General features: G+C 57.8%; 1 protein-coding gene and 1 long non-coding RNA gene across 2 annotated transcripts; one reads left to right on the forward strand and one right to left on the reverse strand.

The window, feature by feature from the left end:
• The first annotated feature begins 4,669 nt into the window (after window positions 1–4,669).
• On the forward strand, window positions 4,670–12,893 carry ABHD17A (abhydrolase domain containing 17A, depalmitoylase). The gene is made up of 5 exons (XM_040240135.1): window positions 4,670–4,833; window positions 8,254–8,790; window positions 9,762–9,956; window positions 12,153–12,332; window positions 12,414–12,893. The coding sequence occupies exons 2-5, from the start codon at window positions 8,459–8,461 to the stop codon at window positions 12,637–12,639; spliced, it is 933 nt and encodes a 310-aa protein (XP_040096069.1). The 5' UTR covers window positions 4,670–4,833; window positions 8,254–8,458; the 3' UTR covers window positions 12,640–12,893.
• Window positions 12,874–13,655, reverse strand: LOC120863682. Its single transcript, XR_005721057.1, has 2 exons — window positions 13,221–13,655; window positions 12,874–13,042 (listed from the first exon to the last, which is right to left on the reverse strand). It is a non-coding gene; the product is annotated as an uncharacterized LOC120863682 (long non-coding RNA).
• Between the last annotated feature and the right edge of the window lie 1,274 nt (window positions 13,656–14,929).

Below are 14,929 nucleotides of genomic sequence, written 5' to 3' on the forward strand. Positions count from 1 at the left end.
CATGACCCTGAAATCCCACTCCTAGGCCTATATCTGGACAAAAACATGATCTGAAAGGATACATGTACCCCTATGTTCACTGCAATACTGTTTGGAGCAACCTAAATGTCCATCAACAGAGGAATGGATAAAGATGTGGTACATATATACAATGGAATATTACTCAACCATTAAAAAGAATGAAATAATGTCATTTGCAGCAACAAAGATGGACTTAGTGTCATATGAGTGAAGTAAGACAGAGAAGGAGAAACATTGTATGACATCTCTTATATGCAGGATCTCAAAATCAATGGTACAAATGAACTCACAAAACAGAAAGAGACTCCCACACTTAGAAAAGGCACTTATGGTTGCCTGGTGGAGGCGGGTGCATACGTGCTTAGTTGTGTCTGGCTCTTTGTGACCCTATGGACTATAGCCTACCAGGCTCCTTTGTGCGTGGGATTCTCCGGGCAAGAATACTGGAATGGTTTGCCATGCCCTTCTCCAGTGGATCTTCCTGACCCAGGGATTAAACCCACATCTCTTAGGTCTCCTGCATTGACAGATGGGTTCTTTACCACTGGTACCACCTGGGGGAGAATGGATACATAACTGTGTATGGCTGAGTCTCTTCACTGTTCACCTGAAACTAACATGACATTGTTAACTGACTACACTCCAATACAAAATAATATTTTAAAGTTTTTGGGAAAAAAAGACAAGACCATTAATTCCTGTGGTCACATTATTTTCCTGACAGGCTGAGGTCTGTGCCAGTGGCAACCAAAAGTTTCCAGAGCCTCCCTCCATCCTCCTGAAAGCCTTTCTCCTGGCTGGGAGTTATCCTCCTCCCATGTATCTGTTGACTCCTCAGAAAGCATGGGGGACAGCTGGGGACATAGTGGACAAGAGTCTGGCTCCCTGCCCTGGGGGGTAGCTTGGAGCTCATGGAATATGGGGAGGATAGATGACAAACAAACAAACAACTCAGTAAAACGATGGCGTTTTATATTGGAAAAATAAATAGGGTGTGGTAGGGACTTTGGCCCAGGGAGGTCAGCGAGGGCTTCCTAAGGAGGTGATATTTGTGCAGGTGCCTGAGGAGGAGGATGAGCCAGTCATGTGTCTATCTGGAGGCATTCTAGGCAGGAGACATTGCTTGTCCAAAAGCCCTGAGGTAGGGACAAATTTGGATCATAGAAAAAGCAAAATAATTCCAGAAAAAAATCTACTTCTGCTTCATTGACTATGCTATAGCTTTTGACTGTGTGGATCAAAAAAACTGTGGAAAATTCTTAAAGAGATGGGAATAGCAGATCACCTTACCTGCCTCCTGAGAAACTTGTATGCCAGTCACGAAGCAACAGTTAGAATTGGACATGGAACAATGGACTTGTTCCAAATTAGGTAAGGACTACATCAAGGCTGTATATTGTCATCCTGCTTATTTAACTTATATGCAGAGTACATCATTCAAGATGCTGGGCTGGATGAAGCACAGCTGGAATCAAGGGACAGTACCCTAGAGCACACAGCTGAGGGAGGGAGCAGCTAGGTCCCAGGCAGGGGATCAGAGAGAACCAGCTGGAACCCACCTCTGGATAGTGTCCAGTCCTGATCCTGAGTTCTCCCAGTAGCTGACCCCGGGGAATGGGGCCTTGGGGGAGGACTCTCCTCTTTTATCTTCATTAAGAGGCTCTTTAGTTCCTCTTCACTTTCTGCCATAAGGGTGGTGTTATCTGCATATCTGAGGTTATCAATATTTCTCCTGGCAATCTTGATTCCAGCTTGTGCTTCATCCAGTTTTAAGAAAAGACTAACTTAAGACCAACTTTCAAAAAACTGAGATCATGGCATCCGGTCCCATCATTTCATGGCAAATAGATGGGGGAAATCATGGAAACAGTGACAGATTTTATTTTCTTGGGCTCCAAAATCACTGTGGACAGTGACTGCAGCCATGAAATTAAAAGACGCTTGTTTCTTGGAAGAAAAGCTATGACAAACCTAGACAGCATATTAAAAAGCAGAGACATCATTTTGCCAAAAAAGGTCTGTGTAGTGAAAGCTATGGTTTTTCCAGTGGTTGTGTATGGATGTGAGAGCTGGCCGTAAAGAAGGCTGAGCACCGAAGAACTGACGCTTTCAAACTGCAGTGTTGGAGAAGACTCTTCAGTGTTCCTTGGACTGAAAGAAGATCAAACCAGTCAATCCTAAAGGAAATCAATCCTAGATATTCACTGGAAGGACTGATGCTGAAGCTGAAGCTCCAATACTTCGGTCACCTGATGCAAAGAAGTGACTTATTGGAAAAGACTCTGATGCTGGAAAAATTGAAGGCAGGAGGAGAAGGGGATGACAGAGGACGGGATGGTTGTATGGTATCACTGACTCGATGGACATGAGTTTGAGCAAGCTCCGGGAGATGGTGAAGGACAGGGAAGACTGGAGTGCTGCAGTCCATGGGGTCGCAAAAAGCTGGACACAATGGAGTGACTGAACCAGGGACAAACTTCTCAAGGGTAGCTTGGCTGGGTCAGAGAGAGCAAGGGCAAACAGGTGGGGAAAATGGGCCAGTAGGTGCCGGGCAACATCAAGCAGGTGCTTTGGGAAGGGAAGGTGTTGGGACTGACCTTCCAAATTTGTCCCTACCTCAGAGACCTTGGGGAATTCACAGCAGTGCCTTCATCTTTTCTGGGTGCCTTCTGGTGGGTGGGGGAATTCCGCAGGGGTGGGGCAGGCCCCATTTGGGTGGGGACTAAGCCTATCCCCTCCTCCTGGCCACCCCCTCACACACACACAGATGTTCCCTTTGGGGCATTTCAGTCCTGGAGAAGCTGGGCTTTCAGGTGTTGCAGCAGCTCTGGCCCTTTCTAGCCCAGGGGAGGAAGGGAAGATGGGGCCGGGGGGTGGGGGAGTGTGGAGGAAGGCTGTGGACAGGCCTCTTCCTGTTCTGGCACAAGGAAATGGAAGGAGCCTGGCTTAGGTGTGACATTTGGACCTCAGGAGGACAGCTGATGCCGGGAGCCTTGAGGGGACAGCTGAGGCAGGGGTGTCTCCAGGCACCCAGGGACAGCCCCCTTGAGCACACAGCTGAGGGAGAGTCAGCTAGGGCCTGGGCAGGGGATCAGAGGGAACCAGCTGGAAACCACCTCTGGAGAGTGTCCAATCCTGACCCTGAGTCCTTTCCCGGCAGCTGACCCCAGGGAATGGGGCCTTGGGGAAGGACTGGCCAGGGAGGCTTATCTCTGCAAATGAAGCTGAAAGTTAGATTCTCTGGGGGAGGAGAGGGAACTGGGGCTGCCTGCAGCGGGTGGGGCGGATGTTGAGCTGCGATAGGCTGGCCTGCCCAAGGCCAAGGCTGTCCCACTAACTCACTGTCCCACTTTGGCTAGGCACTGTCAGCCTCTGCAGTTTTTCTGTCTTCCTCCCAATCACTCCTCAGAAAGGCCTGCCCTGACCGCCCGGGTCACCTTTAGCCACACTGCCACTTTGTTTCCAAGCCTCATTCTTGTCCATCTGCTTTGCCTTCAGCTGTGTCACCAGCCGCTGCCTCCCTGCCCGCAGGGTGAGCTGAGTAGGAGAGAGTCGGAGACCCTAATATTTTAGTGCTCAATGAAAACGCCTAACGTGCTTGTGTGCTCAGTCGCGTCGGACTCTGCCACCGCGTGGACTGTAGCGCCAGGCTCTTCCCTCCATGGGATGCTCTAGGCCAGAATATTGCAGCGGGTTGCTATTTCCTCCTCTACGGGAATCTTCCCAACTCAGGGATCAAACCTACATTGCAGGCGGATTCTTTACCACTGAGCCACCAAGGACCGGTGGTGGGGGTGGGGGTGGTTGGTTGGGGGTTGGGGGGCGTGGGGAGGGGGAGCCTAAAGTGATGCAAAAGGATCCATGATGAACAACACATAAAGATTTGAAATAAAGGCTGAATCATCCCAGCCAGGGGCCTGCTGCTACTGCTGCTGCTAAGTCACTTCAGTCGTGTCCGACTCTGTGCGATCCCATAGACGGCAGCCCACCAGGCTCCTCCCGTCCCTGGGATTCTCCAGGCAAGAATACTGGAGTGGGGTGCCATTGCTTTCTCCAATGCATGAAGGTGAAAAGTGAAAGTGAACTCGGTCCCAAAACTTTGTTTTTTTAGTGGTGCATTAAAATAGTTCTTATGTTGACCACTGAGGTTTTTGTTCTGTGCTAAATCGCTTCAGTTGTGTCCGACTCTGTGCGACGCTATGGACTGCAGCACGCCAGACTCCTCCGTCCACGGGTCCTCCGGGTAAGAACACTGGAGTGGGTTGCCATGCCTTCCTCCAGGGGATCTTTCAGACCACAGGGATCCAACTCTAGTCTCTTACATCTCCTGCATTGGCAGGCAGGTTCTTCACTACTAGCTCCACCTGGGAAACCCTACTGAGTTTTTTGGCACCCTATAAATTTTGATGCCAGAAAAGTTCCTCACAAGAGTCCTAGCCCTGGAATGAGAGAAAGATTAAGTGAACGATTATGAGTCTCCACTCCCAGAAACCTTGATTGGAACCTGAAGCTCGGCCCCTGCCAACCCAATCGCCCCGCCCACCACAAATACCCCGCCCACCACGAAAGTTAACCCCGCCCCCGGACGCGAGCCGCGCCCGCTCCCGGTCCAGGCCCCCGGCCCCTCCGGCTCCCCACGCACACCTGCACGTCACTTCCGGGGCGGCCGCGGGAGTGAGGCTCACTTCCGCCCGCGGGGGAGCGGCGGCGGTGGCGGCGCAGGAGACCGGTCCGGGGCGCCGAGGGATTGACGGGCGGGCGGCCGGGAGCCATGGAGCGCGGCCCCGGGGCCGGGGGGCGCAGGCCGCGGCGGTGAGTGTGAAGCAGGGGCTGGCCTGGCGGCTCTGAGTGCCTCCTGCTGTCTCTGCCTCCCGCGGCCGTTTGGAGAGCCGGGCCGGGCCGCGAGGCTGGGGCAATCCGGCCGGACGTCCCTGAGACCCCGCACTCCCGGGGCGGCCGCGGTCCCGGGTGGAGGACCACTGATTAGGGCCCGGGACCGCGGGACAGCGTCTCCGACTCTGGCAGAGCTCCGTCCGCAGTCCATTCAGTCCTCCGACGTGGGATATGCGCTCACCCTCCCGGGGACGCGGCCCCGCCTTCGAGGAGTGCGCTGTCCGAGCAGCGGACTCTGACCCCCGGCTTCGAACAGATGCCCCAGCCTGACACCCTCTCCCGCCACAGCAGCCGGAGCCGAGCCTTGCTTCCTAAACGTTTGCAAGACACCTTTGCCCTTTCGCGGGCGTCCTGCGTCCGGCTTGGACACCTGGGCAGGCTTCCCAGCCTCTGTTCCAGTCCCATCTGCAGGCTGCTATCAGGGCACCATCCACAGCCCCTAACCCATGGGCTCCACCCCAGACCCCCACTCCTTAGGCTCCCCGTTTCCCCCAGGATGAATTTCCCTCAAATTCTACAGCAGGATTCATGGGCGGGGCCTGACCCAGCTCTCTCCATGACCCCTCTGCTCACTGTTGCTCCCAGTGTCTGTCTAGTCCAGGACCCCTAGTTCCTGGAACCCTCTATCACCTCTGGGGTTTGACTATCCTCTCCCCGCTGTCCTGGTCGCTGTCACCAGGCACTTTGCAGGCGCCTTTCAGACTGACTGGGAGAGGTGCGGTCACAGTTGTCCATATTTAGGTCGTCTTGGAGAATTGTAACTGCCTGGCTCCTTGTTGATCCTCATGATATCAGCAGCCCACACTGGGCCTGGCAGCGGGGTGCCGGATATGTGCTTGTGGACAGAATCACTGGGCTCTGAGTGCTGGGAGTGCCTGCCCAGTGAGGCATCTAGGTGTGCTCTGCAGTTTGAGGGCCGGCACTCTTATTGATACCTGGCACCCTCACTGATATCCGTGTAAGACTGCGGGAGGTCCCAGGTCTGGGAGGGCTAAGAAGAGACTGTACCTGCTCTCTGTCAGGCATGGCAGACTGTAGAGACCCCCTTTCCCCCGAGTCCTTTGTTCATTCAGCCATTGTTGATTGAGTGAGAACCGGTGGTGGTCCTGCCCTCATGGAGTTTCTTTTGGGGGGCGGGGGGTGAAGGCTGAATTTATACATACAAGCTGTGGAGTCAGTTCTGGAGCCTAGAGCCTCTGGGTAAGGGACTAACCTGTTTGGAAGGGCGTTGGGAGATGTGAAGGGTGAATGGGACAAAGAGCCCAGGCCGTGCGATTAGGGGAGCTGATGGGGCTGCAACTCTGAGGCAGGAGAGGACCTGGGGAAAGTGGGTTAGTGATGAGCAAGGGAGGCTGGAGAGGTCGGCCACAGCAGACAGTGGTGAGGGATTTGATCTCCATCATAAAAATAGTGGGACCCCTGGAACAGCCCAGTGGCTGGTAGATTTGTGTTGTGAAAAGATCTTTTGGCTGGAGAGGGCAGAACAGCGTGGAACAGGGTGGCGGTGGTCAATGGTAGGGGGGAGCCAGCGAGGAAGAAGACTGTGTGTGCCCCAGGTGGTGGTGTGAGGGAGAGAGGCAGTCAGCAAGCCCTGTGATGGGCTGGTCTTGAGGGTGCAGGGAGGTGTTAAGGATGGCATCCTTGTTTCTGGCTTGGTCAGCGGGCCCTTGTCCATCTTGGGGTGCCTGTTCATCCTCAGGTCTCCAGGGGCCTCCTACCTGCCCACTGGTTCTCAGCCAGGCCTCCCTCTCAAAACCAGCCTCACCTTGTTGCCCAGACTCCAGACCTGCCATGCCATCAAAGCACCAATGGAATGTCAACCTGCTGGGGCCTGGACATCTCTGAGAATATGCTGAAGCAGCCTCAGTTTGATTGACACTCTGGGGGGTGTGTCCTGGACACCGTGGGGTGTTGAGCAGCATCCCTGGGTTCCACCCACTCAATGCCAATAGTAACCCCCCCAAGTCACGACAACCATAGATGTCTCTCCAGTGGTTGGCCCATGTCCCCAGAGGGTAAATTTGCCTTGGTCTGAGAACCAATGTGATAGACTCTCCCTTCTGAACATACTTGCACGTAACACAAGTATCCCACTTGGGAGTCTGGGGGGCTCCTGGAGGCCGTCTGTGTCCCTGCCTCCTTCTCCCATACCCCTCCATGTGCCTCTGATCCAAGTGACTGTGAGATGTAGCTTTCTGCGGCCCCTAGTCTCAGATCACAGGTCTGCAGGGGGCAGGTGTGTTTCTGGGCCTTGGACTGCACCAACCTGCTCTGCATCCATGTGGCCCGGGCCCAGTGGTTTTCAAATGCTGTGGCCGGGAAACAATAGGCTCAGGTGCTCTGCTGCCAACAGTGAGCTGTGAACATGTGTCCCTCCCTCGTTACAGGCTGTAAGGACAACGTAGTAAGTGAGTAGGTTTTTCTCAGACCTCTGTGTTTTCTTCCAGCCTCTCTGTTGGCAGCTCCGTGCATATTGAGTGTAGCTGCTTTAGCAGCTCAGCTGTAGTCTGCTCGAGATCGCGTTCAGGACATTCTGTGCCTGTCCTGAGCCCTGCCTGTCCCATCTCTTTCCCCTCATTTCATTTACTCTCTTTGTGACCTGTGTGGTGTCTGTACTGATGGAAGTGTAAACTGAGGCCCAGAGAGGCTAAGTGACTTCCCCGAGGCCACAGACCCCTAAGTTGGCGGAGCAGGCGAAGGTGCCCCAGGCTCCTGTGGACCCCAACCCCCACTGGGGCCTGGCCCCAAGCACAGGAGAGAGCCATTGTCCCGGCTCCTTGGGCCTTCCCAGCCTGGAGATGTATCCTGCTTTTGTTCCCAGAGCCTTTGTTTGTTGTATTTCCTTTGCCTGGACTCCTGTCTCCGGACATCGCAGGCCCTGGGAGCATGCTCCCGGGTCCCTGTGGTCAGCAGTCTGTCCTCCCTCGGCTGAGCTGTGTCACCTGGGGGTGGCAGATGGGAGGGGGTGGAGGAGAGTCTGGGCCAGCTGTGTGGACAAAGGTCTGGGGGTACTGGTCTCCCTGGACCTGGGGCAGGGGCAGTATTGGGGAGAGTTGGGTAGCCAGGGTGCTGATCACCCAGCACAGCCTGCAGGCAGAGGCTGGATTGATGAATGGGGTTAAATGGCAAGAGTCACCTGCAGGCTGAGGAAGTGTGGTAGCAGGCAGGGGGCTGGTTAGGTCCCACCAGGGTCACTTGGGAGGCCTTGGTGCCCCAGGGAGGGCAGGCCAGGCCGTGGGGCAGTGGATGGAGCTGTGGAGATTGGGCGGAGGGGAAGGCCCAGGGCTTAGGACCCGTGGGAGCCCCAGGGGAACCCCACACCATGCTGTCCCCCTACAGGCTTTCCCTCTGTGCCACACGGACACGCGAGGCTGCGAGGCTCCTGAGGGCTCAGCTTGGACCGCGATGGGGCTGTGCCACGGCCTCCTAACGGGGCTCTTGTCTGGGGCAGTGGCCGGGGGTCGCCCTGTCCCCTGCCTGTGTCTCCGAGCACCCCCAGCCCTCCCCTGCCGGGTGAGGCCCGCCCCGGCACCCGGCCCCCGCCATGAACGGCCTGTCAGTGACCGAGCTTTGCTGCCTCTTCTGTTGCCCGCCCTGCCCTGGCCGCATTGCCGCTAAGCTCGCCTTCCTGCCTCCGGAGCCCACCTACTCGCTGGTGCCTGAGCCTGAGCCCGGGCCTGGTGGGGCCGGGGCTGCCCCCTCAGGGAACCTGCGGGCCTTGGCTGGCACCCCTGGGCGCTGGAAACTCCATCTGATGGAGCGCGCTGACTTCCAGTACAGCCAGCGTGAGCTGGACACCATCGAGGTCTTCTTGACCAAGAGCAGCCGGGGCAACCGCATCTCCTGCATGTACGTGCGCTGTGTGCCTGGTGCCAGGTGAGCCGCGCAGACACAACCCCTATGGTGGAGGGGCCAGCTGGGATGGGGGCCCCAGATATGCTCTGTTCTCAGCCTCTCATTGTGGCCCATGGAGACCACCAGAGGGCCAGAGCCAGTGAAAGCCCATTTGGTTGGGCGGGTGTCCCGGAGATTCTTCTTGCCAAGGAGCAGCAGATGAGATCTGCCTACGGCCACCGAGAAACTGCTTGGGGTCCTTCCACGTGCAGCCTTTTGGGGGCCCTCTCTGGGAGCCTCCTGCCTCTGGGTCTCAGTGTTCACATGCCCTGGGTCAGTTTCCTGAGCCCTGAGTGCCCAGTGAGGCCTCGGCACCTGCTTTCGGGTGGTGGCCCTGAGACCAGGCTGGCAACTGGGGCCAGGTCTAACTCCCCGAGCCCCAGGGTGGCACAGAGGTGGGGCCTTCCAACTGCTTCTGCCTGCAGAGGAGGCCAGGTCCAAAGGGCAGGCTTTTACCTTTTGGCTGGGCTGGGCTGGGGCCCAGTGGTGCTGGAGGAAGAAGATTCTAGGAGCCTGTCAACCAGGATCCAGACTGGTCAGACTGCCTGGAAGGGCTGCGTGGGACCCTGGGCAGAGATTAGGGCCCTGGTCCTTTCCCTTGGAGAGGGAAGAGTCGCCCCGCAGTGAACCTCCCTGTGGTCGGAGCCCCGCAGTCTCATCCTCCAGGAAGGTTCAGAGCATCAGGGAGATGAACCACCATCTTAAAGCTCTCAGAGTCTCTCCATCAGGAATGATTCCGGGGGGAGGCAGCTGCCACCCAGGGCCATTGATGTGAAGGTCACTGTGGCTTCTCGGGCTCACACTGGGTGGTCCCCTGGAGGATGGGAGCCTGAGGCTTCACTGTCTATTCTGGCCTGAGTCCCAGTGAGTAGAACCAATCCTCTGCTCCTTTTGTAAGGGCTCCAGCCCCCTCCTTCCATCACCCTCTGACTTGTACTTCCTCGCCTCACCAGGTACACAGTTCTCTTCTCGCACGGCAACGCAGTGGACCTGGGCCAGATGAGCAGCTTCTACATCGGCTTAGGCACACGCATCAACTGCAACATCTTCTCCTACGACTACTCTGGTTACGGCGTGAGCTCCGGCAAACCCTCCGAGAAGAACCTGTACGCTGACATTGACGCTGCCTGGCAGGCCCTGCGCACCAGGTGAGCCCAGGCTGCAAGGGGGGGGCAGGGGTGCGCGTCTCCTCCCAGGTGACTGGATCCTGTGGGAAGAAGCCCAGGTTGGGGGCTGCAGGGTGAAGCCTGACCCGAGTTCTGTCTGCTTGGTGTGCAGGGAGGCTGGATGGGGGCCCTCCGCCCTCCTTGGAGTGATGATCTGTGAGCCGCAGTCTGGGAGGTGCAGGGACAGGGCCTGAGGTTCTCTCCATGGGAACTGAGGCTCTGCCTGGAGGGAGAAGTCAGGCAGAGGACTCAGGCCTCTCCTGGGCCTGGTACGTGGTGTGTGAGGGTGGTGTGAAAGGACTCGGAGATCCCCACGCCTAAGGGAGCACTTGAAGGGTGGGGAGGGGCCAGACCCCTTGTTGTGGAGCTTGGCTTCATTCTGGGGAGGGTCTGTGGGCCTGGAGGTGTTGTCAGACAGCTTAGTTCCCAAAACAGCCCCTATGGGAGGTCAGCTAGCAGAGGCTGGGCCTCCCCAGGCACAGTACCCAGCACAGTTGCTGGCTTGACTCAGACAGGGTCTCTGTGATCTTGTCTACGCCTCTGCCCCTGGAGCCCACTGCCCTTGTCATCCAGGTCCTGGCAGCCCCCTTCCACCCTATGGTTGCTCACTGAAGCCAGGTGGCTCAGTCTCGGAGCCAGCACACACAACCTGTGGCCTGGTGCCCCATGCTGCCCTGGAGGGAGCACCTGACCCCTAGCCTCCCGGAGGCGGTGCCCTCTGCCTGCCCAGGGCGGCCTGACCTCGGCCCTGCCTAGCCAACTGGTGCGACCAGCTCCTGCAGGGCCCATAGCCAGCTTGCCCTGGGGAGGCGGGGCCCTGGTTGCTGTAGTGATGCACCAGGAGTCTTTGATGCAGGCCCTGGGAGCAGGGTCCCCTGGCACCTCTGTGGTACTGGGGACTCATGCTGGGTGGCCTGGTGCAAGTGTTCCACACACAGCTGCCTCAGCCTGTCCCCGCTGGCTGGGGGTTGCTAGCAGAATCATGCCCTGCCGCAGGGTGAGGGTTCTGAGCTCTGTCATCCATCCATCTGTCCTGCTGCCAGCATTGACCTCCAGCAACCTTGTCCCTCAGCCCCAACAATTGAGAATCATTACGAGGGCGAGCAGTGGTGCAGGGCGGGGAAGGGGGCTGGAAAAGCTGTGGAATCCAGCACCTGCTGCATTTGTCTAGGTAGAGACAGCCAGGTGCAGCTAGGAGTCCTGCATGGATCTGGGTGATAGGACCGGGCTGGTGCTCAGCACAGCGGTGCTCCTGGCAAACCAAGGAGCAGACTGGGGTGGAGTGGCCAAGAGGGGTTGGCACAAGGTTGGGTGGCATCCCCAACGCCTGGGGTTGGGGCAGAGGGCAGGGACAGGTGCTGATGACCCCTGGGTGCCCAGGGGCCCAAGTGCCCTGGCCACTTGGAAGAGGGGCACTCCCTTTGAGATCACAGCTGGGGATGTGTGGAGGGAAGCGCATGGAGACCCCCTATACCCAGAGGGTGGTGAGTGGGTCCTTGAGTGGTCAGGAAAGAACTGCGCTGAGGTGTGCTCCAGGAGGTCTGTGTGGAGTAGAGGGGAAAGGGGCATAGGAAAGATGCCCAAGGAAGGAGGTAGTGACCACTCACTCCCTTCAGGGCCACTGTTCCTGCTCACCCACATTTTACTAAGCACCTGAGGGGCTGCATACTGGCTGAGATAACTGGGCAGGACTGTCTTCATTCCCCAAGGCCAAGGGAGTGGGTGAGGGTGACTGGAAGACACACCCCCTTGCAGTGGGACCAGGAAGGGTTGTCAAATTTCCGAACTGCAGCGGCAGGAAGGCCCCAAGCAGGTTCTGCATGTGGCCCTGGTCTAGTGTGTGTATGGGTCGGGAAGGTCGGGTGACCAGAGAAGCAGAAGAAGCGCCAGGGACCTGCCGCTGGGAACCACAGCGCTGGTAGGGCCTTCACAGGTGTACTGCCCAGGTGTGACCAAGTAGATGCTATCGAAACTGAGGGTCTGGGCTGTGGGCAATCAGTTCTCCTCACACCTGGGGATCCTGCCTCCCCTGCTGAGCCAACCCCCTCAGTGCTGGCAGGTAGGGGAGGGTCCCAGGTCCCTATCATATTTCCTGGAGCCTGCGCAAAGAATGGAGGGGAGGCAGTGGGAGGGGTGTGTGAGTTGCTTCGCTGCTGATCCTGCCCCTACCGCCGCCAGGTACGGCATCAGCCCGGACAGCATAGTTCTGTACGGGCAGAGCATCGGCACGGTGCCCACGGTGGACCTGGCCTCGCGCTACGAGTGCGCCGCTGTGGTGCTGCACTCGCCGCTCACCTCGGGCATGCGCGTCGCCTTCCCGGACACCAAGAAGACCTACTGCTTTGACGCGTTTCCCAAGTGAGCGGGGGAGGGGGGGGGGCGGGGGGGGGGCCGGGGGGTGGGGAGGGGCGCGGAGGCCTAATGTGCCCTTCCCCACAGCATCGAGAAGGTGTCCAAGATCACGTCGCCGGTGCTCATCATCCACGGCACGGAGGACGAGGTGATCGACTTCTCTCACGGGCTGGCCCTCTACGAGCGCTGCCCCAAGGCCGTGGAGCCTCTGTGGGTGGAGGGCGCCGGGCACAACGACATCGAGCTCTACAGCCAGTATCTGGAGCGCCTGCGCCGCTTCATCTCCCAGGAGCTGCCCAGCCAGCGCGCCTAGCCTCGTGGCCGGCCCGAGCCGCGCCAGGACCTCAGCAATAAGGCGGCGCCCGGACCCTGCCCCGGCCCCGGGGGCTGCATGTGAACCCCCCGGGCGCCCCACGCCCTAGAGGCAGCCGGCCGGCAGGGGTCGGGACCTGCCCCAGCCCCTGAGCCGTGGACAATGTACAGGTGACGGAGCTATGCGCACCTTTCCTTTTGGAAGCAAAACGAAGGAAAAACGTGAAAACAGAAATTAAAGATTTAAAATTTTAAGGTTCCTTTTCCTTTCTTGGCTTGTGCGTGCTCTCCATGGGGCTCAGCGAGCCCAAGACGGGGGAACCAGGCTTTGTCCCTAACCCTCCAAGGGAGTTCACAACTGCAGATGCCAGGTCAGAGTTTCGGTCCTTGAGGCTGTCGGTTGCCTAGGTGGTGATGGAGGGGCGACAGCATTCGAATCTAGGACCCTGCGGGCTCTGAGGGCACGCCTGGGGAGGGTGGTTGGCTCCCTTTCCGCAAGACAACCCTGGGGGTGGAAGTAGCCGCTGCGGGTTTAGGCTGGGACGGCTTTGGACCCTCAGCGAGACAGGTACCCTTCCGTACCTGTGTGGTAGACATCGCAAGGTTAGGGTTAGCTCCCCCTGGGCAGAGGACCAAGAAGAGTCTTGCACGCTTGCGTCCAGTGGAGGGCAGTGGTAGGTCCGAGGCTCCGTGCGGCCTCCCCAGGAATGGGGTCACGAGGAGCACTCCTGCAGCACACCTCCAGACCTTAGTCTGAGCTCAATACTCCGCGGGGGATGCCCTTAAAGACAAGGACGGCCTAGGTCTTCCAGGACCCTGGCAGAACGCCCGGCTCACCACCGCCCCCCGGAGTGCCCCCTGCGACCTCTAAGGGCGGCGCTCTAGAGCGCGGAAGGCTTCAGAGACGGGCGACCTGTTGTCCACGCCGAAGTCGGGCTGCAGCTCCTTGTGCCCGACACCAGGCAGTGGTGAGGCCGGGAGCCACCGCTGCTTCCGCCTCTTTCCCTCAGGGTCCTTGGCCCCTTTAAAGAAGGGGGCGGTGTCTCGGCGTGGGTGGGGGGTGACGCCGAAGGGGGAGGCCGAACGGAAGCGGAAGTGGGGTGGCGCGCGCTTGGCTGCGGTGGCAGGCTTGGAGGCCACTGTCTGGCCGGTAAGTGGCGGCGGCCCGGCGGCCGGCCCTGCCCTTGCCGCCGTCCCGGCTGTGGGGGCGCGCCCAGCGGGCTGGCCGACGCCGGCGGGTGTGTGTCAGCGCTTTCTGTGGGTCTCAACAGGGCTTCGGGCCTGGGGTGCTGGGAGAGCCGAGAGTGGCCCCGGGCACGCGAGATCGGCCCGGCGGGAGCCCTGGTCCTGCGGTCCCCGACCGAGGACGGTGCCCAGGCTTGTCCCTCCCGAGTCCCCGAGCCCTCCCGCTGGGAATCTAGGTTCCCGTTTGATAATCCAGGATGTCTGGGAGCAAAACTGAGCGTGGGTGTGTACCCCCGGGAGCAGAGAGCCTCCTTTGTACTGGCTGGTCCTGGTGACCTAAGTAGCCCGGTCTTTACCGATCCCTCCCAGCACGTCCGATTCTTCGGCCGTCAGCTGCAGTATTCCTTCCGCAAGCCCCTACCCTGATCCTAATGCCTTGTGCTGCCACTGACCGCCGCTGCTAAACCTGTCACAGAGCCTGCCTGCTTTTCACCCCATCAGAATGCAAGTTCCCCGAGGGCTGGGGCTCCGCGGTGCAGCAAGTCCAAAACGACGGCTTACGATTGAACAGAAATGTTTTCAGGCACAGAGTAAAAACTTCAGAGTATAAGAGTGTTGGGTGATAACTCACTGCTCTTCCCACCTGGCTTCCAGTGTTCCCGTCCACGCCGGCACAGACAAGCAGTTTCTTAGGTGTCAACAGAGAAAGTGCATGTGTAGCCAAAGAGTTTATACAGAAGTGTAATCCTGTTATCGTGGCTTGGAGAATGTTCAGTTACCCCTACACAGATTGGATTCAGTCCTTCTAATGGCTGCACTATATTTTATTAGCACTGTAATTTGTTATTCCTGTTACTTCTGTGGAAATTCCCCCCCCCCCCCCAAGTCTGTAACAGGCATTGCTAGGTCCAGTATCCTCATACACTTCTCTTCTAAGTACGGGTATTCCTGGAAACTGAATTCCTTACTGCAGAAGGGCTTTTCATAGATCTGTAAATGGGCATATGATCTCTTAAAATAGTATTTCATTGTAGCTTCATTTGTGTTTCCTAGAAATATAATCAAACATCTCAGTGCTTCTGTCAGACTTATATTTTTTATGTTGA

Source organism: Oryx dammah, unplaced genomic scaffold (genome assembly GCF_014754425.2).
Source record: "Oryx dammah isolate SB20612 unplaced genomic scaffold, SCBI_Odam_1.1 HiC_scaffold_5, whole genome shotgun sequence".
Lineage (NCBI taxonomy): Eukaryota > Metazoa > Chordata > Mammalia > Artiodactyla > Bovidae > Oryx > Oryx dammah.